The sequence below is a fragment of the Leucoraja erinacea genome, chromosome 2 (genome assembly GCF_028641065.1).
Source record: "Leucoraja erinacea ecotype New England chromosome 2, Leri_hhj_1, whole genome shotgun sequence".
NCBI lineage: Eukaryota > Metazoa > Chordata > Chondrichthyes > Rajiformes > Rajidae > Leucoraja > Leucoraja erinaceus.
The window spans coordinates 30,562,549-30,586,169 of NC_073378.1; the positions used below are offsets into that span (position 1 = coordinate 30,562,549).

The 23,621-nt window shown below is 47.4% G+C and overlaps 2 protein-coding genes across 3 annotated transcripts in view; one reads left to right on the forward strand and one right to left on the reverse strand.

The window, feature by feature from the left end:
• The window catches only part of LOC129708446 (dysbindin-like), a 155,961-nt gene extending 153,118 nt beyond the window's left edge, over window positions 1–2,843 (forward strand). For both annotated transcript variants that reach the window (XM_055654224.1, XM_055654233.1), the window contains one exon: window positions 2,195–2,843. In XM_055654224.1, coding sequence (XP_055510199.1) covers window positions 2,195–2,427 — 233 coding nt within the window. In that variant the 3' untranslated portion in view covers window positions 2,428–2,843. The remainder of the gene's footprint in view (window positions 1–2,194) is intronic.
• Window positions 2,844–4,310: 1,467 nt separating this feature from the next.
• Window positions 4,311–23,621, reverse strand: part of jarid2b (jumonji, AT rich interactive domain 2b) — a 317,228-nt gene continuing 297,917 nt past the window's right edge. Inside the window, 4 exon segments of the mRNA XM_055654246.1 lie at window positions 4,311–5,781; window positions 7,798–7,905; window positions 11,777–11,960; window positions 21,592–21,722. Of these exon segments, the coding sequence (XP_055510221.1) occupies window positions 5,590–5,781; window positions 7,798–7,905; window positions 11,777–11,960; window positions 21,592–21,722 (615 nt within the window). The 3' untranslated portion in view covers window positions 4,311–5,589.

Sequence of the window (23,621 nt, forward strand, 5' to 3'; positions counted from 1 at the left end):
AAAATCGCTGAAAGACCCCGTCGCAAAAGGTATTATTAGTTTTTATGGCCTTGTATAATAGTTATAGTAGTTTAAAAATCACTCTCTAAACCCGCGACCTCTCGCAGCCCCAGGGTTTTATAAAGCAAACAATTAAAGGTATGTACCTTATTTTTACATTAAAAGGGGTTTCCTAAGAACCCTGTATGTAAAGTTTTCAATAGCGAGTAGCCCATTTTGGGCTCTTTATATCCCGCAGTATTTTTCTGGGCATTTGAGGGCACAAATCCAGCGCAATGTGAACGTTCTAAACCAGCGCGTTCACGGGAACCCACTAGAAAACCGATTTAAAATGGACTTTAATTTACAGCAATTGAACACTAAATTCCTTCCATTTGGCCTATAAATTGATGTAAATGAGATTTTAAAATCATGTTTTATTGTGAATTATTTATGAATATTATTTGGACACTTGGGCTATTTAAAAACGTTAATCATTTATTAAGAAATGGATAGATGTTTAGATGTAGTAATTGAAGTTTGAAATTTGCTACACTTGGGTAACTAACTAATTATATGCTTTAATTTCAGGTCATCCAAGTTAGATTATTTTATGTTTGTTTCAGAATGGTTCAATCTACGATAACTGAAAATTTCATTCAGTTCTCTTAATTTTTAAGAAGGTTATGGCCTTTTGACTGTCCATGATCACAGCTTTTTTGTTATGTCCACAGAAAATCAATAGGGAACAAGATGCTAATTTCCGAGTATGAAAATGGCCATAACTATTTAAATACTTGAGATATGAAAGTGAATTAGGTGTCAAATTAAACTTATTTTTATGCTTTATCTGATGGGATAAATTACAGACTTGATTTTTAAAATCTCAAAATTTTGTAACATTGCTACATAGTAGTCCTGCCTGCTTTTGGCCCATATTCCTCTAAACATTCCAGTCCATGCACCTATCCAAATGTCTTTTAAATATTGTCAAAGTCCTTGCCTCGCCAATCTCCTTTTATAGCTTGTTCAATATACCCACCATCTTTTGTGTGAAAAGGTTGCCCTTTAGAATCCTGTTACATGTATCCCCTCACCTTTAACCTATGTTCCCTGGTTCTTGATTCCCCAACTCTGGGTAAGCTCCAAGAAATAAAGTCCAAGCCTGCCCAACCTCTATGGCTCAGGCCCTCAAGTCCTGGCAACATCCTTGTAAATCTTCTCTGCACTCTTTCCAGCTTAACATCATCTTTTCTATACCTTTCTTTTCTATCAAGTCTTATAGCTTCCATAGACTCAGTGTTGAATCTGTGGACACAGAGTGCTGGAGTAACTCAACAGGTCAGGCAGCATCTCTGGAGAGCATGGATAGGCGAGACTCCTCTTCATTGCCACAGACGGCTGTGGAGGCCAAGTTAATGGGTATTTTTAAAGTGGAGATTGATAGGTCCGTGATTGGTACGGGTCAAATGACATGGGGAGAATGGGGTTGAGGGGTAAAATAGATCAGCCATGATCAAATGGCGGAGCATTCATGATGGGCTGAATGGCCTAATTCTGCTCCTGTGTCTTATGGTATGAAATGATTGGATGTCTTGCTGAGACGAGCTTGCTTGCTAACCACTGGCAGTTTTAAGAATCTTTCCTCAGCTAGAAAGGGTGCAGAGAAGATTTACGAGGATGTTGCCAGAACTCAAGGGCTTGAGCTATAGGGGAGAGGTTGAGCAGGCTGGGACTCTATTCCTTGGAGCACAGGAGGATGAGGGGTGATCTTATAGGTGTACAAAATCATGAGAGGAATAGATCGGGTAGACGCACGTTAGGGAGCAGGGGAATGGAGAACCAGAGGACATAGGTTTAAGGTGGGGGGGGGGGGGGGTAGATTAAACGGGCAGCTTTTTCACACAAAGGGTGGTGGGTGTATGGACCAAGCTACTGGAGGAGGTACCGCAGGTGGGTTATGAAGGACCAAACGCAGGCCGGTGGGACTAGTGTAGATGGGACATTGTGGCCGGTGTGGGCAAGTTGGGCTGAAGGGCCTGTTTCCATGCTGTACCACTCTATAACTAGAGGGATATGGACCAAACGCTGACAGGTGGGACTAGTGTATTGGGGCATGTTGGCCGGTGTGGGCAAGTTGGGCCCGTTTCCACACTGTATCGCTCTACGAGTACCGGCCTATCGATAACTCATATTGTTGTTATGTTTTTTACAGTGTCCGAGTCTGATTCCTATCAAAGCGAAATAACGCTGCAAGTGCCAAGCCAGGCCGAGCTGAGGTTAAAGTTATCCTCTGTCTCTTCCACCTCCGCTGACTCGGTCAGCCACAGTGCCAGTGAAAACAACACCCCACTGGTCCAGTCTGACGAAGAGGAAGTTCAAATAGACACCTGCCTAGCAGCAGTAAACTCAACCCCCAAGGAGATCTTTGACAGTGACTCTGCATAACGTGTGGAATGCCACCAATATCACAGAACAGACTTAAAAATCTAATCCAGAGCCTTTTCCCTTTTCTAATTTGAACAAGCAGATTCCTATTACCCAGTGCCACTGGAGATTAACATCAATGATTATATAAACATATTCTGTAACAAATTATAGCTGATTACCTGTTTTCTTCAAGTTCAGCTCATTTTCTAAGGCTTGGAGAATGGATCTCTCTCTCTTTCAATATTTGCTTTACAAATTTGAGTTACGCATTCTAATAACAAGGCATTTTCAACTTAAATGTTGTATAAAATGATCCTGCCTGCCTGAGTTTCCCACTCCCCCACCCTAAACGATATGGTTTAGAACTAACTGTGTTAGAATTCAGAAAAAAAGTTGTGCACTTTAACAATCGGTAAATAAAGAGTTTTGCTATACTGCTTTGTCGTATATTAAACATTTTTTTAGTATAGGATTGAGTTCAGTTTATTGTCATGTGAAATACAGTGAAAGCTTTTGTTGCGCGCTATCCAGTCAGCGGAAAGACGATACATGATTACAATCAAGCCGACCACAGTGAACAGATACATGATAAAGGGATAATGTAAATAACATTAAGTGCAAGATAAAACCAGTAAAGTCAGATCAAGGATAGTCCAAGAGTCTCCAATGAGGTTGTTAGTAGTTCAGGACTGCTCTCTAGTTGTTGGTAGGATGGTTCAGTTCTAAGTTTTATAGTATTGTTAAATACAGCTCTATCAGATTTATGTGTGACTGGATAGCACGCAAACAAAAGCTTTTTTAGTTTAGTTTAGAGATACTGTGCGGAAACAGGCCCTTCGAGTCTGCACCGAACAGTGATCTCCGCACACTAACACTATCCTACACATTCTTGGCACAATCTTACACACATACCAAGCCAATTAACCTACAAACCTGCACGTCTTTGGAGTGTGGGATGAAACCGAAGATCTCGGAGTAAACCCACGCGGTCACGGGGAGAACGTACAAACTCCGTACAGACAGCACCCGTAGTCGTGATCGAACCTGATTGTGACAATGTGTAATCTTTGACTGGACAGCAGGCAAACAAAAAAATGTCAGTGTACCGCAGATGTGACAATAACAAACCAGCGCACTCCCTCCTTCCCCCAAGAATGATACCCAGCACCATCGCATCTAGTGAACAATAACTCGACCTCGCAAGCAAACTGCTCAAAAGTTTTATTAAACTTTTAAGTACAAACCTGAAAAGTAAAAAACTCGCAATTACAATGTGGACTCTTTCTGCACAGAGAAGGTATGGGTGCAGAGCGGCACTAATAAATTAAATGTCAATCCGTAAGCAATAGTCAAATATGTCTGCTCTCAAAGAAGAAACAAAAATACATAGTAAGGCCATAAAAACTGGACAACCACATTTTGAAAAAACACTTTTGAAATCAGTAATGTTGTTTAAATAATCCGAATCAGGTCAGTTCTCTGCAGTAACATCAACCAACTAACAAAGGGGGTGGGGAAGGGGGTGTGGGGAAGGAAGGAAGAAAAAAATAAATGACTACTTGACAGTCATACTGGCAAGCTCAGTGCAACATGAGTAGCTACGCGTAATGTTGCATTTTCAACAATGAAAACTAGTTATAATGAACAATGGTTTCCCTTTTTTTGTTTTTTAATAAAATACACTGGAAGGGGGGTGGTAGTGGCAGGGGGGGGGGGGGGGGGGGGGGGGGGGAGGGGAGGGGGGGGGCATTTAGCTACTCCATAATTTGTTCAAGGGTGTAAGCAGCACTTAATTGTTACAAGAAACCCTGTAAGCTTCCAAAACCGATGAAGACACTGAAAACATAAGGCTTTTCTTCATCTGTGGCTTGATCCCTCCCTCCCCCACCCGCTTCCCCCCTCACCCCTCCTCCCCCCCCCCCCCCTCACGAAAGGCTCAAGTATTTAAAACAATTTACAGGCATATGTACAAAGTCTTTTTTTTCCTCTCCTCTTCCATTTTTTTTTGTCTCTTTTCCTTTTCGTCGGTTTTTTTTACAAATATGGAAAGTAAAATAGAAATGAAGGAGGTGCATTTTCACATTTCTACAAAGAAATATGCACTCCTCTTAGTGGCTCTCCATAGTCACCGCCTTGCGTCGATGAACTGAACGGTTTTGTTTTAATGCTGATTCTGTGTCGGGGGGTGGGGGGGAGGTGGGGGAGGGGAGAAACGCAACACGAGAGATGAACGTGGAATTAAAAATGGAATGTTACAAAGATTGCACATCTACAAAGCCGAAGCAAGAGGTAAGTTCATGCCTCGGTAAATTTGATAAAGGACACTATCGTAAGGTTTTATCCTTTTCCGATAAAATGATTTTTGACAGCACCAAAAAACGTTACGAATCTGCTAATGATAGTCAGGCACCATTTTCTCCAGACAGACAAACATTAATACAGATGCATAGTGATATGCTGGTAAGGAGAAACATTTCACCTTTACTTCAACTTTCAAAATCACCATTTTCTATACTTCTTGTAAACCAGATCGAGCATCAGCTGCCGTGACTCTAAATAAAAACAATAGTATAATTTCCTAAATAGAAAAGCAAAAAATTTTTTTATTTAAACCTTTTAGACAACCGGAAAAAAAATAATTAAACGACAAAATAAAAATAAAACGTCGCCAAAATGAAGCAGTTTCTTTCAAGTTTTTCCTCCTTGCTTCCTCCAAAAAGCTGCTCGACTGATTGAAATTGCAAGATCTGAACATTGAAAAACAAAAACACAGCACTCTTCAGCCGAGTTCAAATGGGTTCAAAACATCCCCAACCTGTTCACAGTAACGAAAAAGAAAATCAGATACAAGAGGTTTGCTTCGACCACAAGAGCCATCGCAAACTCGGTATTACTGTTCAGCCCTTTTGACTTGGTTTTTGTTTAAAACAGTGAATGAAAACACCCGCTACTGCAGTCCAAGTGAACACTGGCAATTGCAGCGTCTGGTGCTCCGAAAAGAAATAAGCCAACACGTTTAATGCTAAAACAAAACTGCTATTTTTTTTCTTCCTAACAAAAAAAACAAAAACAGAAGTCATCTTTAGAGCTAGTGCAAAGACAGCTTGCATTTTCTAGCAAGTACTCACAAAATTATAGTACAAAAAGAAAAAAAACAACTGAGTACAAGACTTGGCAACTTCAGGGGGGACTTGTAGCACTTCTGGACAGGGATGAGAGTCTAGTTGCTGGCACGTCGATGGTGGCTCGTTTCCGCGGCCCGCGCTTCAGTGCAGGCTTGCTGGTACTGGTGTTACTGTTGCTGCTACTGTTGCTGCCGCTCTTTGCCGCTGCTTTTCCACAGATCTGATTGACTAAGATGTTCATTTGATCCTGTAGTAACGAATCGAAAGACAAAAAAAAACGTTGCTTACGCGAGTTAGATCTCCTGGTTGCCAAACAGTTTAACTCCCCCTCCCATTCTCACACTGACCTTCCTCTCCTCGGCCTCCTCCATTGTCAGAACGCAAATTAGAGGAACAGCATCTCATATTTCGCTTGGGCAGCTTACACCCCAGCAGTATGAATATTGACTTCTCTAACTTCAAGTAACGCTTTACATCCCTTCTCTCTCCCTCCGTCTCCCACCCGAGTTGTCATTTTAGTTTCACTGGTGTGTTGACTTCCACTGTCTGTATACTCGTTAGCGCAGCGGTAGAGCTGCTGCCTTACAGCGCCGGAGACCCGGGTTCAATCCTGACTACCGGTGCTGTCTGTACGGAGTTTGTACGCTCTCCCCATGACCTGCGTGGGTTTTCTCCGAGTTCTTCGGATACCTCCAAAGACATGTAGGCTAGTTGGCTTGGTATAATTGTAAAGTGTCCCAAGTGTGTGTAGAATAGTGTTAAAATGTACAGAATCTCTGGTCGGTGTGGACTTGGTGGGCTGAAAGGCCTGTTTCGGCGCTGTATCTCTCAACTGAACTAGTGCAGGGGGATTGATGGTCAGCATGGGCTCTGTGGGCTGAAGGGCCTGCTTCACACTGTCGCACTGAACGAAAACTAAACCTCCTCTGGCAGCTGGTTCCATATATTCCTTCATCTTCAAACCCTTACAATAAACCTAAATCAAGATCAAATGATTCATGTTTCCTGACTAATATGTTGCCGTGACTAGATGGCCATGATTCTTGATTAGCACGGGTATCGGGGATTAAGGGAGAATGGGGTTACGAGGTAGATCAGCCATGATTGAATGGTGAAGTAGACATGATGGGCCGAATGGCCTATTTCTGCTCCTATCAGATGTTGTTTCTGCACTTTCATGTCTTATGTTTTAATTTTAACCTGAGTAGTAGGCCCCTCTCGCTCCCCCCCCCATGACTGACCATGGGTGATGCATCCTGGTCGGATGCAAGCCTGGGCGATGTTATATGGAGGACAGGCTGTTGCCCATGCAGCACGTCCCCCCCTCTCCACGTCGCTGATCGATCCAAAGGAACAGCAGGGCCGTTACAGTTTGGCACCAGCGCCATCGCAGGAGCTGCCAGAGCGAGGTTGTAGACAACGACAAACTGCCTTAGGGGCTCCGACTCCGGATTTTCTTGAGGTTTACTCCAGGAGCCTTTTCCATGACTGGATATGGCCACAAGGCAGTGGAGGTTTTAAATCAGAGTTTTCCCTCTCCTAGATGGACTGCCTTCCCAGGCTGACGAGCCCCGTCTGCCTAATGCCATGCATAATCATGAATGCATTTCTGTTCCCAGCAAGTTTTATTATTTCTTAGTGGAATTATGGAATTTTTGAGAATTATTAACTATCATTAAGGTCTGTAATCCCAATGTGCAGATAGAGTCATAGAGTGATACAGTATGGAGACAGGACCCTTCTGCCCAACTTGCCCACACCGGCCAACAAATGTCCCAGCTACACTAGTCCCACCTGCCTGAGTTTGGTCCATATCCTTCTAAACCTATCCTTATCCATGTACCTGTCCAACTGTTTCTTAAATGATGGGATAGTCCCAGTCTCAACCACCTCCTCCGGCAGCTTGTTCCATACACCCACCACCCTTTGTGTGAAAAAGTTACCCCTCAGATTTCGATTAAATCTTTTTACCTTCACCTTGAACCTATGTCCCCTGGTCCTCGATTCCCCAACTCTGGGTAAGAGACTCTGTGCATCTACCCGATCTATCCCTCTCATGATTTTGTACACCTCTATAAGATCACCCCTCATCCTCCTGCACTCCATGGAATAGAGATCCAGCATACTCAACCTCTCCCTATAGCTCACACCCTCTAGACCTGGCAACATCCTTGTAAATCTTCTATGAACCCTTTCAAGCTTGACAATATCTTCCTTATAACCCGGTGCCCAGAACTGAACACAGTATCAAGCATCTACTAACCTCATCATAGCGATACATCATCTTCAACCCTCGACACGACTTCTGTTTCTCCACATGGCGAAGAGCGCATTCAAGACAGAAGACAACGTTCTCGTTTTCTTGCACTACCTGGCAGCATAAAATGGCGAGGGTCAGTACTGGCCGAACAGCAATGATAAATTAATGGAACTCTGCACAGCTGCATTTCTGACAGCATCTGGTTTAGATACAGCGCGGAAACAGGCCCTTCGGCCCACCGAGTCCACGCCGACCAACGATCACCCCGTACATTAGTACTATCCCACACACACTAGGGACAATTTACAATTTTTCCCAGTCAGTTATCTTACAAACCTGTGTGTCTTTGGAGTGTGGAAGGAAAGCGAAGATCTTGGAGAAAACCCACGCAGATCACGAGGAGAACGTACAGACATCGTCCATAGTCTACCGCTGGGCCACCGTGCCGCACCAGAGTCTGGTCTGACACTTATGCAACGGTCAGGCTTCAATGTTTTTAAAGCTTCCCAATGTTTTTTCCTTAAAGTAAACCATTTGTTTCATCTCCCTAACGATTCCCTTGATGTTTTCCCAATTCAGCTGATGCTCCCATCCCCTTTACTGCCCAGCTCATTTAAAGATGTACATTCACTCATACAGCCGGGCAAAGATTGGGAAGCACAGCGCGCAGCGGTAGAGTTGCTGCCTTACAATCAAACAATCCACAATGTACAGAAAAATGTGGAATGATTGAAACGCGCGATTACAGATCCTCTTGTGTGACCAGCACGCAGAGTCATAAGATCATACGAGATAGTAGAATTAGGCCATTCGGCCCATCTAGTCTACTCCACCATTCAATCATGGCTGATCTATCTTGAGGCAGTGCAGCTTAGGTTCACGAGATTGGTCCCTGGGATGGCGGGACTCTCATACAAGGAAAGAGTGAAAAGACTAGGATTGTATTCACTGGAGTTTAGAAGGATGAGGGGGGGGGGGAATCTTATAGAAACATATAACATTATAAAAGGACTGGACAAGCTAGATGCAGGAAAAATGTTCCCAATGTTGGGCGAGTCCAGAACCAGGGGCCACAGTCTTAGAATAAAGGGGAAGCCATTTAAGACTGAGGTGAGAAAAAACTTTTTCACCCAGAGAGTTGTGAATTTGTGGAATTCCCTACCACAGAGGGCAGTGGAGGCCAAGTCACTGGATGGATTTGAGAGAGAGTTAGATGGAGCTCTAGGGGCTAGTGGAATCAAGGGATATGGGGAGAAGGCAGGCACGGGTTATTGATTGGGGATGATCAGCCATGATCACAATGAATGGCGGTGCTGGCTCGAAGGGCCGAATGGCCTCCTCCTGCACCTATTTTCTATGTTTCTATGTTTCTAACCCCATTCTTCTGCCTTCTCCCTGTAACCCCTGACACCTGCCTGTTTTGGGCGCCGTGTTGCAATTGTATAAGACGCTGGTGAGGCCGCATTTAGAGTACTGTGTTCAGTTTTGGGATCCATGTTATAGGAAAGATGTTGTCAAGCTGAAAGGGTGCAGAGAAGATTTACGAGGATGTTGCCAGGACTTGAGGGGGGGAATAGGAAACTGAGGGGTAGCTGTTTCATGTAACGGGTGGTATTGTGTCGAGTATATCGTCATGTGGACTGGGGTATGGTGAAAGCTTTGAAAAGTGGGTGTGTGGAATGAGCTGCCAGTGGAGGTAGTTGAAGTACTATTGCAACGTTTAAGGAACATTTAGACAGGTACATTGATAGGACAGGTTTAGAGGGATATGGGCCAAACGCAGGCAGGTGGGACTAGAGTAGATGGGACATATTGGCCGGTGTGGGCAAGATGGGCCGAAGGGCCTGTTTCCATGCTGTGTCACTCGATGACTCTATCTCTATTTTATTGGGTTAGAGATTAAACCACAACGCACATGACTGGATAGAGTGATGTGGAGAGGATGTTTCCACTAGTGGTGACATGGCCTCAAAATAAAAGGATGATGTTCCTTTAGGAAGGAGATGAGAAGGAATTTCTTTGGTCAGAGGGTGATGAATCTGTGGAATTCATTGCCACAGAAAGCTCTGGAGACCAAGTCAATGGATATTTTTAAGGCAGAGATTGACAAATTCTTGATTAATACGGGTGTCAGGTGTTATGGGGAGAAGGCAGGAGAATGGGATTGAGAGGAAAAGATAGATCAGCCATGATTGAATGAAGGGTAAACTTGATGGGCCGAATGGCCTAATTCATCTCATATGACATGAAATTATGAACGCAGGTTAAACCACAACACACTGGCGCAGCGGTAGAGTTGCTGCCTCACAACGCCAGTCCCAGGTTCAATTCTGACTCCAGGTGCTGTCTGTACGGAGTTTGTACGTTCTCCCCAGGACCTGCGAATGATCCGGTTTCATCCCACACTCCGAAGACGTACATGCTCGACTAATCTTCTGGAGAGCCAGTAGATGTAGTGTACCTGGACTTTCAGAAAGCCTTTGATGAGGTCCCACATAGGTTAGTGGGCAAAATTAGAGCACATGGGGATAGAAAATTGGTTGGCAGACAGGAAACAAAGAGTAGGGATTACTAGGTCCCTTTCAGAATGGCAGGCAGTGACTAGTGGAGTACCGCAAGGCTCGGTGCTGGGACCGCAGCTATTTCATTCATGATTTAGATGAAGGGATTAAAAGTAACATTAGCAAATCTGCAGATTTTTGTGAACTGTGAGGAGGATGCTATGAGGATGCAGGGTGACTTGGACAGGTTGGGTGGGTGGGCAGATACAGTTTATTGTGGATAGATGAGAGGTTAATGTGGATAGATGTGAGGTTATCCACTTTGATGGCAAGAACAGGAAGGCAGATTATTATCTGAATGGTTGGGAAAAGAGGAACTACAACAAGATCTGGGAGTCCTTGTTCATCAGTCATTGAAAGTAAGCATGCAGGTACAACAGGCAGTGAAGAAAGCGAATGGCATGTTGGCCATTATAACAAGAGGAGTTGAGTAAAGGAGCAAATAGGTCTTTCTGCAGTTGTACAGGACCCTAATGAGACAACACCTGTAGTATTGTGTGCAGTTTTGGTCTCCAATTTTGAGGAAGGACATTCTTGCTATTGAGGGAGTGCAGCGTAGGATCATAAGGTTAATTCCCTTTAATTACTAAAGGAAGGTCCTTTCTGAGGCTGACCTCTAGTCCAAGACTCTCCCACTAGTGGAAACATGGCGGGACTGTCATATGTTGAAAGAGTAGAGCGGCTGGGCTTGTATACTCTGGAATTTAGTAGGATGAGGGGGGATCTTATTGAAACATATAAGATTATTAAGGGATTGGACACGCTAGGGGCAGGAAACATGTTCCGGATGTTGGGGGAGTCCAGAACCAGGGGCCACAGTTTAAGAATAAGGGGTAGGCTTGAGATGAGAAAAAACATTTTCACCCAGAGCGTTGTGAATCTGTGAAATTCTCTGCCTCAGAAGGCAGTGAAGCCGATGCTCTGCATGCTTGCAAGAGAGAGTTTATCTAAGAGCTCTTATTAAGAGCTCTCTCTTAAAGATAGCGCAGTCAAGGGATATGGTGAGAAGGCAGGAACGGGGTACTGAATGCGGAATGGTACCATTCGCGCCGCCGTTTCGCCTTTTCGGGGTGTTAGGGTTAGGGTTAGGGACAGGGGTGTTAGGGTTAGGGTTCTGATGAGTACAGATATTATAAACGGAGGCGCCGAAACAACACACTGAATGTGGATGATCAGCCATGATCACAGTGAATGGTGATACTGGCTCAAAGGGCCGAATGGTCTCCTCCTGCACCTATTGTCTATTGTTAATTGGCTTTGGTAAAATTATAAATTGCCCTTAGTGTGTGTAGGGTAGTGTTAATGTGCGGGGATCACTGGTCGGTGTGGAAACGCTGGGCTGGAGGGTCTGTTTCCGCGCTGTATCTCTAAACTAAACACACAGTCCATGTACAGAAGATGCCGCCTGGGCAGGTACTCACCATGGACAGGTAACATAGCTGCTGGCAGACCTGACACCTCCTCTCCGACGTCTCAGATCCCAACCACTTACGTGGTTTCTTCTTCATCTCCATGGTGGACAAGTTGCTCTCGTGGCTGCCGTACCGGGCGGACGAGTGCAGGCCGGCATCAAGCAGCTGCTGTCGCTGCTTCGACTCTGTATCCCTGAGGGGACAACGGAGGAGTTAATACCCTGAGCCCACGCACTGACTCGCACCATCATCCTTCACAGTCACTGGGCCAAAGCGCCTGTCTCCACACTGCATCTCCAAACACTGAACAAGACTTTCATTACACAATAATGAAAGGCCTGGATAGAGTGGATGTGGAAAGGATGTATCCACTGGTGGGCGAGTCTAGGACCAGAGGTCACAGCTTCAGAATCTAAAGGGGTGAGGAGGAATTTCTTTAGTCAAAGGGAAGTTAATCTGTGGACCTCATTGCCACAGAGGGCAGTGGAGGCCAAGTCAGTGGATATTTTTAAGGCAGAGATAGACAAATTCTTGATTAGAACTGTCAAGTGTTATGGGGAGAAGGCAGGAAAATGGAATTAGGAGGCAGAGATCAGCCATGATTGAATGGCGGAGTAGACTCTTGTGCAGATAACTTGTGAACTAAGAATTAAGTAAGAATTTCATATGACAATAAAACACTCTTGACTCTAGAACTTGTGAGACCCTTCTTCAGACTGAAACTTCACCCTGAAATGTCACCCATTCCTTCTCAAGAGATTCAAGATTCAAGATTCAAGATAGATTTAATTGTCACATGTGCCAGATGGCACAGTGAAATGAATTCCCATACAGCCATACAATAAAAATAAACAGGACTCAACACACTATAGAATTTAACACAAAACATCCCCACACAGCGTTATCAAAGTTTCCCACTGTGTGGGAAGGCACCAGAGTCAGTCTCTTCCTCCACTGTTCCCCGTGGTCAGGGCCTCCCCAAGCCCTCCGCAGTTGCAGCTACGGGCGGCCCGATGTCCAGGGCCGCTCGCCGGGATGATACAAGTCCGACGTCGGGGCTGCGGGACGTCCTTCAGCAGCGTGGACACAGAGTCGGCCCCCTCCTACCGGAGTCGGCGGCTTCCAATGTCCGTAGGCCGCGCCGGGTGGAGACTGCTGCTGTAGACCCTCTGCAAGGCGCCCCAGGACTCCTCGGTGTTGTTCAGCGCCGCCCACGTTGGAAGCTCTCCGCACCAGAGCTCCACGATGTTGTAGCAACGGCCCAACGCTCTGGAGCTCCAACGGCGACCCAGGTAGGCATTGCCCGCTCCGCGGTGACTCCAGCGCTGCGCCGCCGCTGTAGCAGCCCTGGTCCGGTTCCCGGTCCCCGGCGGGAAAGGCCGCTCCGATCCAGCTGGTAGGCCGTGAGGTGGGGGCGAGGACGCGACTCGGAGAAATAGTCGCGTCCCCGCCAGGAAGAGAAGCGATGCTGCCTGACCTGCAGAGATACTCCAGAATTTTGTGTCTATCTTTGGTTAAAACCAGCATCTGCAGTTCCTTCCTACATAGTTTGTAGGTTAACTGACCACTGGTAAATTGCATATTGTCACTCGTAGTGTACAGGAATCGCTGGTTGGTACAGACTCGACTGGCCGAAGGGCCTGTTTCTGCTTGCCCACGCCAACTAAGATGACCCATCTACACGTCCCACCTGGGCCATATCCCTCCAAACCTTTCCTACTGACGTACCTGTCCAAGTAAATCTCATTAAAACATTGTTATAATACCTGCCTCAACTACCTCCTCTAGCAGCTCGTTCAATGTACCCGCCACCCACTATGTGAAAAACGTTGCCCCTCGGGTTCCTATTGAATCTTTCTCCTCTTGCCTTAAACCCACGTCCTCTGGTTTTTTCACACAGAGAGTGGTGAATCTCTGGAACTCTCTGCCACAGAAGGTAGTTGAGGCCAGTTCATTGGCTATATTTAAGAGGGAGTTAGATGTGGCCCTTGTGGCTAAAGGGATCAGGGGGTATGGAGAGAAGGCAGGGATGGGATACTGAGTTGGATGATCAGCTATGATCATATTGAATGCCAGCCATATTGAATGCCAGAATTGACAGCCCAGCCAGCTGTCCGACCATCGGACCTCCGCTTACCGCCGACACCACCACCACCCCTCCTTCTCATGGCCGATCATCGGTTCACGAGTTGGATGGGGTGCCGGACTTTGGCCGTGACGCCGCGCCCGGGCCAAAACTCCTCAGCAGGCTCGAAAGGTCGAATGGCCTACTCCTGCACCTATTTTCTATGTTTCATTTCCCCAACTCTGGGTAAAATACACAGTGCGTTCACCCCACATTGTTTTATTTTTGCAATTTATCAAAGCAAAAGAGTGTTAGCTAGGATAGACAGTCAAACCTTTTCTCCCCCCCCCCCCCCCCCCCAGGTGGAAATGTCAAAGGTTAGAGGATGTAGCTTCAGGGTGGGAGGGGGCACAATTTAAAGATGTGTGTGTGTGGTGGAGGGGGGGGGGGGTTAGTGATGAGCTGGAGGCGAGAAAGGACCAGGAACAATCAGGGCCAGCTACAGATGATTTCAGGCCTGGAGGTAGTGTTGCCAACTGTCCCGCATTAGCCGGGACATCCCGTATATCGGGCTAAATTGGTTTGTCCCGTATTTGACTGCTACTACTACTCGGGTCGAAGGGATTGTCGGGGCATAGCGTTGCATCCGGCCCCCCCTCACCCGTCCCAATGTAGTGCAGCCCATGGAGTGCAGCAGCAGTGCCTCCTCGCCCGTGGCCCCGTCGGTCGGCAGCCCAGCCAGCTGTCCGACCTTCGGACCTTCGCTTACCGCCGACACCACCACCACCCCTCCTTCTCATGGCCGATCATCGGTTCACGAGTTGGATGGGGTGCCGGACTTTGGCCGTGACGTCGTGCCCGGGCCAAAACTCCTCAGCTGGCCCCGCCGGCTGGGCTTTGTGTGCAGTCCAGCACCCGGGGCCAACTCATCATTCACCCAGCCACGGCCGAGTCGGTCAACGAATTGCTGTCGGGAATTTGTCCAGTATTTTGACCTTTTGTCCCTTATTTGGGAGTGAGAAAGTTGGCAACCCTAGGGAGAGGGGGTGTAAAATGAAGATTATTCTTCTTGTGAACTTTACATATGGACCACCAGTGGAGGTCTCCCTACACAGGGATTTGTCCCTATTATATTAGGGACCTGGGGGCAGAGTGTACAAAATCGGGGAGTCCCATGCAACTAATTCCTGAGCCGGTTATAAGGTCGCAAAGAATAGTAGCATTAGGCCATTCAGCCCATCAAGTTTACTCCGCCATTCAATCATGCCTGATCTACCTCTCCCTCCTAATCCCATTCTCCTGCCTTCTCTCCATAATATCTGCATCCTGTATTAATCAAGAATCTATCTATCTTTGCCTATAAAATATCCACCGACTTGGCCTCCACAGCCTTCTCATTCCTCACAGGTTCACAGACTCGCCAGCCCCTGCCACTTCTGTAGTCTGTGTTCCACATGTATGTGAATGTGTGAGGTTGCAGCCCGTTTTGAGTCTTTGAAGCTGCTCCTGGCGTTCTGGCTGCACTTCAGTCCCACCTGCCTCATCTTTGGGCAGCCAGTGTGTAGGAGAGTGGGTAGATTTGTGGACGCAGCCCAGACCGTCACACAAACCAACCTTCCTTACATCGACTCCATCTACACCTCACGCTACCTCGGCAAAGGCCAGCAGCATCATCAAGGACAAGTCACACCCTGGCCACTCTCTCTTCTCCCCTCTCCCATCAGGCAAAAGATATAGAAGTGTGAAAACGCACACTTCCAGATTCAGGGACAGTTTCTTCCCAGCTGTTATCAGGCAACTGAACCATCCAGCCACAACCAGAGAGCGGTCCTGAACTACTATCTACCTCTTTGGTGACCCTCAGACTACCCTTGATCGGACTGTACTGACTTCACCTTGCATTAAACGTTATTCCTTTATCATGTATCTGATTACTGTAAATGCATTGATTGTAATCATGTATTGTCTTTCTGCTGACTGGTTAGCACGCAACAAAAGCTTTTCACTGTACCTCGGTACACGTGACAATAAACCAAACTAATTAGAGCAGATGGTGGATCCTGGTTGGGTTGCTCCTGGGCCTGGCCAAGCTGGCCATCCGCGAGTCACAGCGCCAGGGGCTGCCTGCCCCTTTTCTGGGGATACATCCGCGCCCAGGTTTCCCTCGAAAAGGAACATGCGGTGCCCACGGGCACCATGGAGGGGTTCCGGGAGCGCTGGGCATCACGGAGGGTCGAATGCATCCTGGACCAGGATTGTAATGTAGTCATTTAATATTTAATATTAAGGATATTTAGTTATATTTTGTGTAATGGTGGTGGGTGAATTGGGAATGTGTGGGAAGGAACTGCAGATGCTGATTGAAACCGAGGATAGACACAAAATGCTGGAGTAACTCAGCGGGACAGACAGCATCTCCGGAGAGAAGGAATGGGTGACGTTTCCGGTCTGAAGAAGGGTCTCGGTCCAAAACGTCACCCATTCCTTCTCTCCAGAGATGCTGCATGTCCCGCTCAGGTACTCCAGCTTTTTGTGTCTATCTTCGGTGAGTTGGGATTGTTTATTTTGTAAATATTTTTGTTATCAATAATTGAATAGATCAATTTTTGGAAAAAGATAAGGTATGATATATATTAAAAAATGTTAAAGACACAAAGTGCTGGAGTAACTCAGTGGGTCGGGCAGCGTCTCTGGAGAGAAGGAATAGGTGATGTTTCAGGTCAAGACCCTTCTTCAGACGGTTGAAGTTCAGTAAAACGTGTAAAACCAATTTACAGAGTTCGATACTTCAATTCCTATTGTACAAAGTTGCTGCTGCAGGTACAACCTCTCACCACTAGAGGGGCTACAGGATCACCATTTATTGTTTAAGAGGGAACTGCAGATGCTGGAGAATCGAAGGTTACACAGAAAGGCTGGAGAAACTCAGCGGGTGCAGCAGCATCTATGGAGCGAAGGAAATAGGCAACGTTTCGGGCCGAAACCCTTCTTCAGACTGATCGGGGGTGGGGGTGGGTGGGGACAAGAAAGGGAAAAGGAGGAGTAGCCAGAAGGCTGGAGGGTGGGAGGAGACAGCAGGGGAGCTGAGGAAGGGGAGGAGACAGCAAGGACTAACAGAATTGGGAGAATTCGATGTTCATGCCCCGGGGGTGTAGACTCCCCAAACGGAATATGAGGTGCTGTTCCTCCAATTTCCGGTGCTGCTCGCTGTGGCCATGGAGGAGACCCAGGACAGAGAGGTCGGAGGCGGAGTGGGAGGGGGAGTTGAAGTGCTGAGCCACCGGGAGGTCAGCTTGGTTATTGCGGACCGAGCGGAGGTGTTCGGCGAAACGATCGCCCAACCTCCGCTTGGTCTCACCGATATAGATCTGCTGGCATCTAGAGCAGCGGACGCAATAGATGAGGTTGGAAGAGATGCAGGTAAACCTCTGTCGCACCTGGAACGACTGCTTGGGTCCTTGAACGGAGTCGAGGGGGGAGGCAAAGGGACAAGTGTTGCATCTCCTGCGGCCGCAAGGGAAAGTGCCCGGGGAGGGGGTGGACCGAGAGGGAAGGGAAGAATTGACAAGGGAGTTATGGAGGGAGCGGTCTTTGCGGAAGGCAGATATGGGGGGAGATGGGAAGATGTGGCGAGTAGTGGGGTCACGTTGGAGGTGGCGAAACTGACGGAGGATTATTTTTTGTATGTGACGGCTGGTGGGGTGAAAGGTGAGGACTAGGGGGACTCGGCCCTTGTTGCGAGTGCGGGGATGGGGAGAAAGAGCAGTGTTGCGGGGTATGGAAGAGACCCTGGTGCGAGCCTCATTTATGGTGGAGGAGGGGAACCCCCGTTCCCTGAATAGTGAGGACATTTCAGATGTCCTGGTGTGGAACGCCTCATCCGTGGAGCAGATGTGGCGTAGATCACCATTCATGGGGATAAACCAGAGATCAGAGGAAGGGACTGCAGATGCTGGTTTAAATCGAAGGTAGACATAAAATGCTGGAGTAACTCAGCGGGGCAGGCAGCATGTCTGGAGAGAAGGAATGGGCGACGTTTCGGGTCGAGACCCTTCTTCAGTAGTAGTTGTCTTTGTACAAGTTTACAGCACAGTCGGGCCTCGGGTGAGTTTATCACAAGCATCAGCAGTGATGATCCGGGGCCAATCTGATCAATCTCCACCAACAACAACCATCTTTCTCATCAGATCATTTTCATAAGTTATTGGAGTCGAATTAGGCCATTCAGCCTATCAAGTCTACTACTCCATACAATCATGGCTGATCTATCTTACCCTCCCAACCCCATTCTCCTGCCTTCTCCCCATAACCCCTGAACCTGTATTAATCAAGAATCTATCAATCTCCGCCTTAAAAATAACCATTGACTTGGCCTCCACAGCCGTCTGTGGCGATGAATTCCACAGATTCACCACCGTCCGGCTAAAGAGATTCCTCCTCATCGCCTTTCTAAAGAAGACAACGTCATTTTATTCTGAGGCTATGGCCTCTGGTCCTAGACCCTCCCACTAGTGGAAACATCCTCTCCACATCCACTCTATCCAGGCCTTTCACTATTCGGCAAGTTTTCAATGAGATTCCCCCCCCCCCCCCCCCCCCCCCCCCCCCCCCCCTCCCCCCCCCCCTCCCTCAACCTTCTAAACTCCAGGCCTAGTGTTCAATGTATATTAACCTACTCATTCCTGGGATCATTCTCATAAACCTCTGGACCCACTCCAGAGCCAGCACATCCTTCCTCAGATATGGGGCCCAAAATGGCTCACAATATTCCGAATGTGGCCCGACCAGGGCTTATAGAGCCTCAGCATTGCATCTCTGTTTTTGTATTCTAGTCCTTCTCAAAATAAATGCCAGCACTGCATTTGCCTTCCTTACAACTGATTCGACTTGCAAATTAACCTTATGAGAATCCTGCACCACCACTCCCAAGTCCCTTTGCGCCTCCAATTTCGGCGGGACAGGCAACATCTCTGGAAAGAAGGAATGGGTGACAATTCGGGACGATATTCTTCTTCAGACGGGTCTCGGCCCGAACCGTCACCCATTCCTTCTCTCCACAGATGCTGCCTGTCCCGCAGAGTTACTCCAGCATCTTATGTCTAACTTTGGTTTAAACCAGCATCTGCAGTTCCTTCCTACACCCGAGTCTGGTGGTGCGCGCTTATAACTTCTGTACCTTCTGCCAAGGAATGCCAAGAAGCAAGAGGTATAGAAGTGTCAAAACGCATGAGTGAATTGCAAATGCTGGTTGCAGGCACATCATCTAAAACTGTGGTTTCGTAACCGTTTTGGCCCCACGACCCCATCAGACATTCTCGGTCAGTACCGTGACCCCCGAAACAAAAATTGAAAAAACAAAAACCAGCCCGATTTATTAAACCATGTCTGCCAATACTCAGTCAAAGGGATGGCTGAAATTGCTTCGCAGCCATCAGGCGATCAAACGAGGACGAATGCTCGACAGGCAGCACCTCATGTCAGCGTCGACCACAAGCCTATTGCGTGCCTTGGTTTTCAGAGTTACCGTGGTTGAGAATCCAGCCTCACAGCGATAGGTTGAGGGGGACTGGACCAACAGGGTCAGGGCCCTCTTCGAAAGAACGGGGAAGTTTGATTAGCGATCAAGAATTCTATTGTGTTCGATCAACGGTGAGCGGTCGCAGAACAATCCCCGTGGAACGCTTGGCTGTGTTTACACGAGCGCTGTTCAAAAACCACACGACAGAATTTTTTAGTTATCACGGCAAAATACAATGTCAGGTATTTTCTATAACTGTTGTAAAAAGCAATATGATTGGTTAAGATTTGCCGTCGGCATCTTGGACCTAGAAATGCTTATCCAATCAACACCTCCCAACCAATATGTATTGTGACTGTACAGTTTTGCTTGATTTGCAGTGACGTGTGTATAGTTAGAACTACAGAGCCGGAACGATGGTACATGATCCAGGCCACACACAGTTCGTGTGCGTATACGTACATGCATACGTAAACAAAATACTGTGTGTGGTATGTACCTTTGTTAGGGTCCTAAACATGGGCTCAACAAATTGATATGTTATTTATGACCCCTTCATGATCCCCGGAAAAACCCCAAACTACCCCCATGGGGGTCACAGCCCCCAAGTTAAGAACCGCTGGTCTAAAACGTCACCTATTCCTTTTCTCCAGAGATGCTGCCTGACCCGCTGAGTTAACGCCCTGTCCCACTGTACGAGTTCATTCAAGGGTTCTCCCGAGTTTGTCCTGATTCGAACTCGGAGATTTACGGTAATGGCCACTCGCAGGTACTCTGGGCTTTCGTGGACATTTTTCAACATGTTAAAAAATCTTCACGAGTCTTCTCGAGCTTACCGCGTTTCCCGAGTACCTGCCGTTAGCGTTACGAGCCGCTAGGAGATGTCCCCGAGCTCCGACGCACCCGCAACGTACATTCTATGTGCTTCCACGAGTTAGATTTTTTTTTTAAACTCTGGAGAGCTCTTGAATGAACTCGTGCAGTGGGACAGGGATTTTACTCCAGTATGCCGTGTCTGTGCCTGGTGTAAACTCACACCTCCAGATTCAGGGAGAATTTCTTCCCAGCTGTTATCAGCCAGAGACAAAGTCCAAATGTCCAAAAGTAGAGGTGCAAGGCGTGACTCGTTTAGGGTGCTTTCCCATTGAAGCCCATTCAAAAAGAATTGGGCATCATTAAGCTGATGATCAAAAATTGGTCAACAGCTTAACCAAGGTTTCTAGATGTCAAACTTGGCCAAAGACCACCTTGATGTTAAGGGAACTAACTCTCACGTCAAGATCTGGAAGTCAGCTCTTTGGTCAGTGTTCGGACCCCAAAGCTGTGATGGAACCAAACAGCCCTGGAAAATCCTAGTGGATGAGACAGCATCCCTCGAAGGAACCTCCTCGGGCAGCTCATTCCATACGTCCAATTTTCAAAACGTCTCACTGTACCTTGGTGGCAAACGTCTCACTGTACAAGTGGCAATAAACTCAACGCCACCCTTTATGTGAAAAACTTACTCCCTGGGTTCATATTAAATCTTTCCTACCTTACCTTAAACCTAAGGTAGACACAAAATGCTGGAGTAATTCAGCAGGTCAGGCAACATCCATGGAGAGAAGGAATGGGTGACGTTTCGGATCGAGTCCCTTCTTCAGAAATGTCGCCCATTCCTTCTCTCCAGAGATGCTGCCTCACCCGCTGACTTACTCTAGCATTTTGTGTCTACCTTCGATTTAAACCACCATTTGCAGTTCTTTCTTAAACCTAGGTCCTCTGGTTCTCGATTCCCCTGCTCTGGGCAGAAGACTTAGAGGGGTGGGGGGGGGGGGGGGGCACGTAGAGTTGGAGGGAAGGAGGAATCACAGGGGGGGGGGGGGGGGGGGGGGGGGGGGGGCAGAGGTACAAAGGGTGGTGGGTGTATGGAACAAGCTGCCAGAGGAGGTAGTTGAGGCTGGGACTATCCCGACATTTAAGAAACAGTTTGACAGGTACATGGATAGGACAAGTTTGGAGGGATATGGACCAAGCGCAGGAAGGTGGGACTGGTGCAGCTGGGACATGTTGGCCGGTGTGGGCAAGTTGGGCCGAAGGGCCTGTTTCCACATTGTATCACTCTAAAACTCTGTGCACCTATCTATTCCTTGATCACCCCTCATCCTCCTGTGCTCCAAGGAATAGAGCCCCAGCCTGCCCAACCTCTCCCTGTAGCTCAGGCCCTCGAGTCCTGAATGGCTCTGAATTCCCAGGACCTACCTGAGTTCTTGCAAAAGTGAAGAGATGTGGCTTAGTGTCGTTCCACAGTCCCGCTTTGACTCCGCAGTCGCCATAAGGTAAAGTAGTTTTTCCATCGAGAAAGCGTTAGCGATATATCGTCGTTTCAAGTCCTGTATGGGCAGAATAACAACACTTGCTTTAGCCCTGATGAGGAAAAAAACACAGCAACTTCCTGAGAAGGCTAAGGAAGTTCGGCATGTCCCAGACAACTCTTGCCAACTTCTACAGATGCGCCGTGGAAAGCATTTTATCAGGAAGCATCACAGTACGGTTTGGGAACAGCTCCATCCAAGACCGCAAGAAATTGCAGTAAATTGTGGATGCAGCCCAGACCATCACACAAACCAACCTCCCTTCCATTGACTCCATTTACAATTCACGCTGCCTTGGCAAGGCCGGCAGCATAATCAAGGACGGGTCACTCCTTCTTCTCCCCTCTCCCATCGGGGAAGAGGTACAGAAGTGCGAAAGTGCACAGTCCAGATTCAGGGACATGTTGGTGGGCAAGTTGGGCCAAATGTCCAGTTTCCACGCTGTATGACTCATTGTTGTTGATCCCGGATCTCTGGCGCTATGAAGCAGTAGCTCCACACCCACCACACCACCATGCCACTATCAATAGTAAGGAAGGCAAATTCAATGCTAGCATTTATATTGAGGACTGGAATACAAAAACAGAGACGAATGCCGAGACTCTATAAGGCGTTGGTCAGGCCCCATTTGGAATACTGCGAGCAAATATGGGGCCCCATATCTGAGGAAGGATGTGCTGGCTCTGGAGAGGGTCCCAAGGAGATTTACAAGAATGATTCCAGGAATGAGTGGATTAGCATAAGATGAGCATTTGACACCACTGGGCCTGTACTCGCTGGAGTTTAGAAGGTTGAGGGGGGACCTTATTGAAATTTATAGAATAATGAAAGGCTTGGATTGAGTGGATGTGGAGAGGATGTTTCCACTGGTGGGAGAGTATAGGACCAGAGGTCACAGCCTCAGAATTGAAGGGCGCTCTTTTAGAAAGGAGGCGAGGAGGAACTTCTTTAGTCAGAGGGGAGTTAATTTGTGGAACTCATTGCCAGAGGGCTGTAGAGACCAAGTCATTGGATAATTTTAAGGCAAGAGATAGATAGATTCTTGATTAGAACGGGTGTCACGGGTTATGGGGAGAAGGCAGGAGAATGAGATTACGAGGCAGAGATCAGCCATGATTGAATGGCGGAGTAGACTCGATGGGCCGAATGGCCTAATTCTACTCCTATAACTAGGGCTGACCTGAACACTCCCCACGGCGTGGCGAGGGCCATCTCCCCTCACATCTATAAGGCCGGGGCTATTCCCCCACGTACCCGTCTCACTGGCACAGCGCCTGCCCTGCCCCCATCTCACAGTAGTCAGGATCAACGGCATCCTCTCCCACCATCTCACCACACCCTACCTGGCCCATTCCTCCTCCTCCTTTGACCAGAGCAAGGATCAACACCAGCCTCTCATCCCCCACCAACACCAGACTGTGATGGATCACAAAATCATTGCAGGAATAGATCGGGTAAACGCAGTCTCTTGCTCAGAGTAGGGGAAATCGAGACCAGAGGGCATAGGTTTAAGGAGAGGGGTGAAATATTCAATAGGACACTGTGGGGTAACTTTCATTACACAAAGGGTGGTGGGTGTATGGAACAAGTTGCTGGAAGAGGTAGATGAGGCAGGGGCTATTGCAACGTTTAAGAAACATTTAGATAGGCACATGGATAGGATAGGTTCAGAGGGATATGGGCCAAATGCAGGCAGGTGGGACTAGTGTAGATGGGACACGTTAGCCGGTGTGGGCGAGTTGGGCCAAAGGGCCTGTTTGTACACTGTCTCACTATGTAGGAGAATGAGCAGGCTAGGACTTTATTCCTTGGAGCGCAGGAGGATGAGAGGTTATCTTTACAGAGGTGTACAAGATAATGAGAGGAATAGATCAGGTAATCGAGTCTCTTGTCAAATGCAGGAAGTTGGGACTAGTG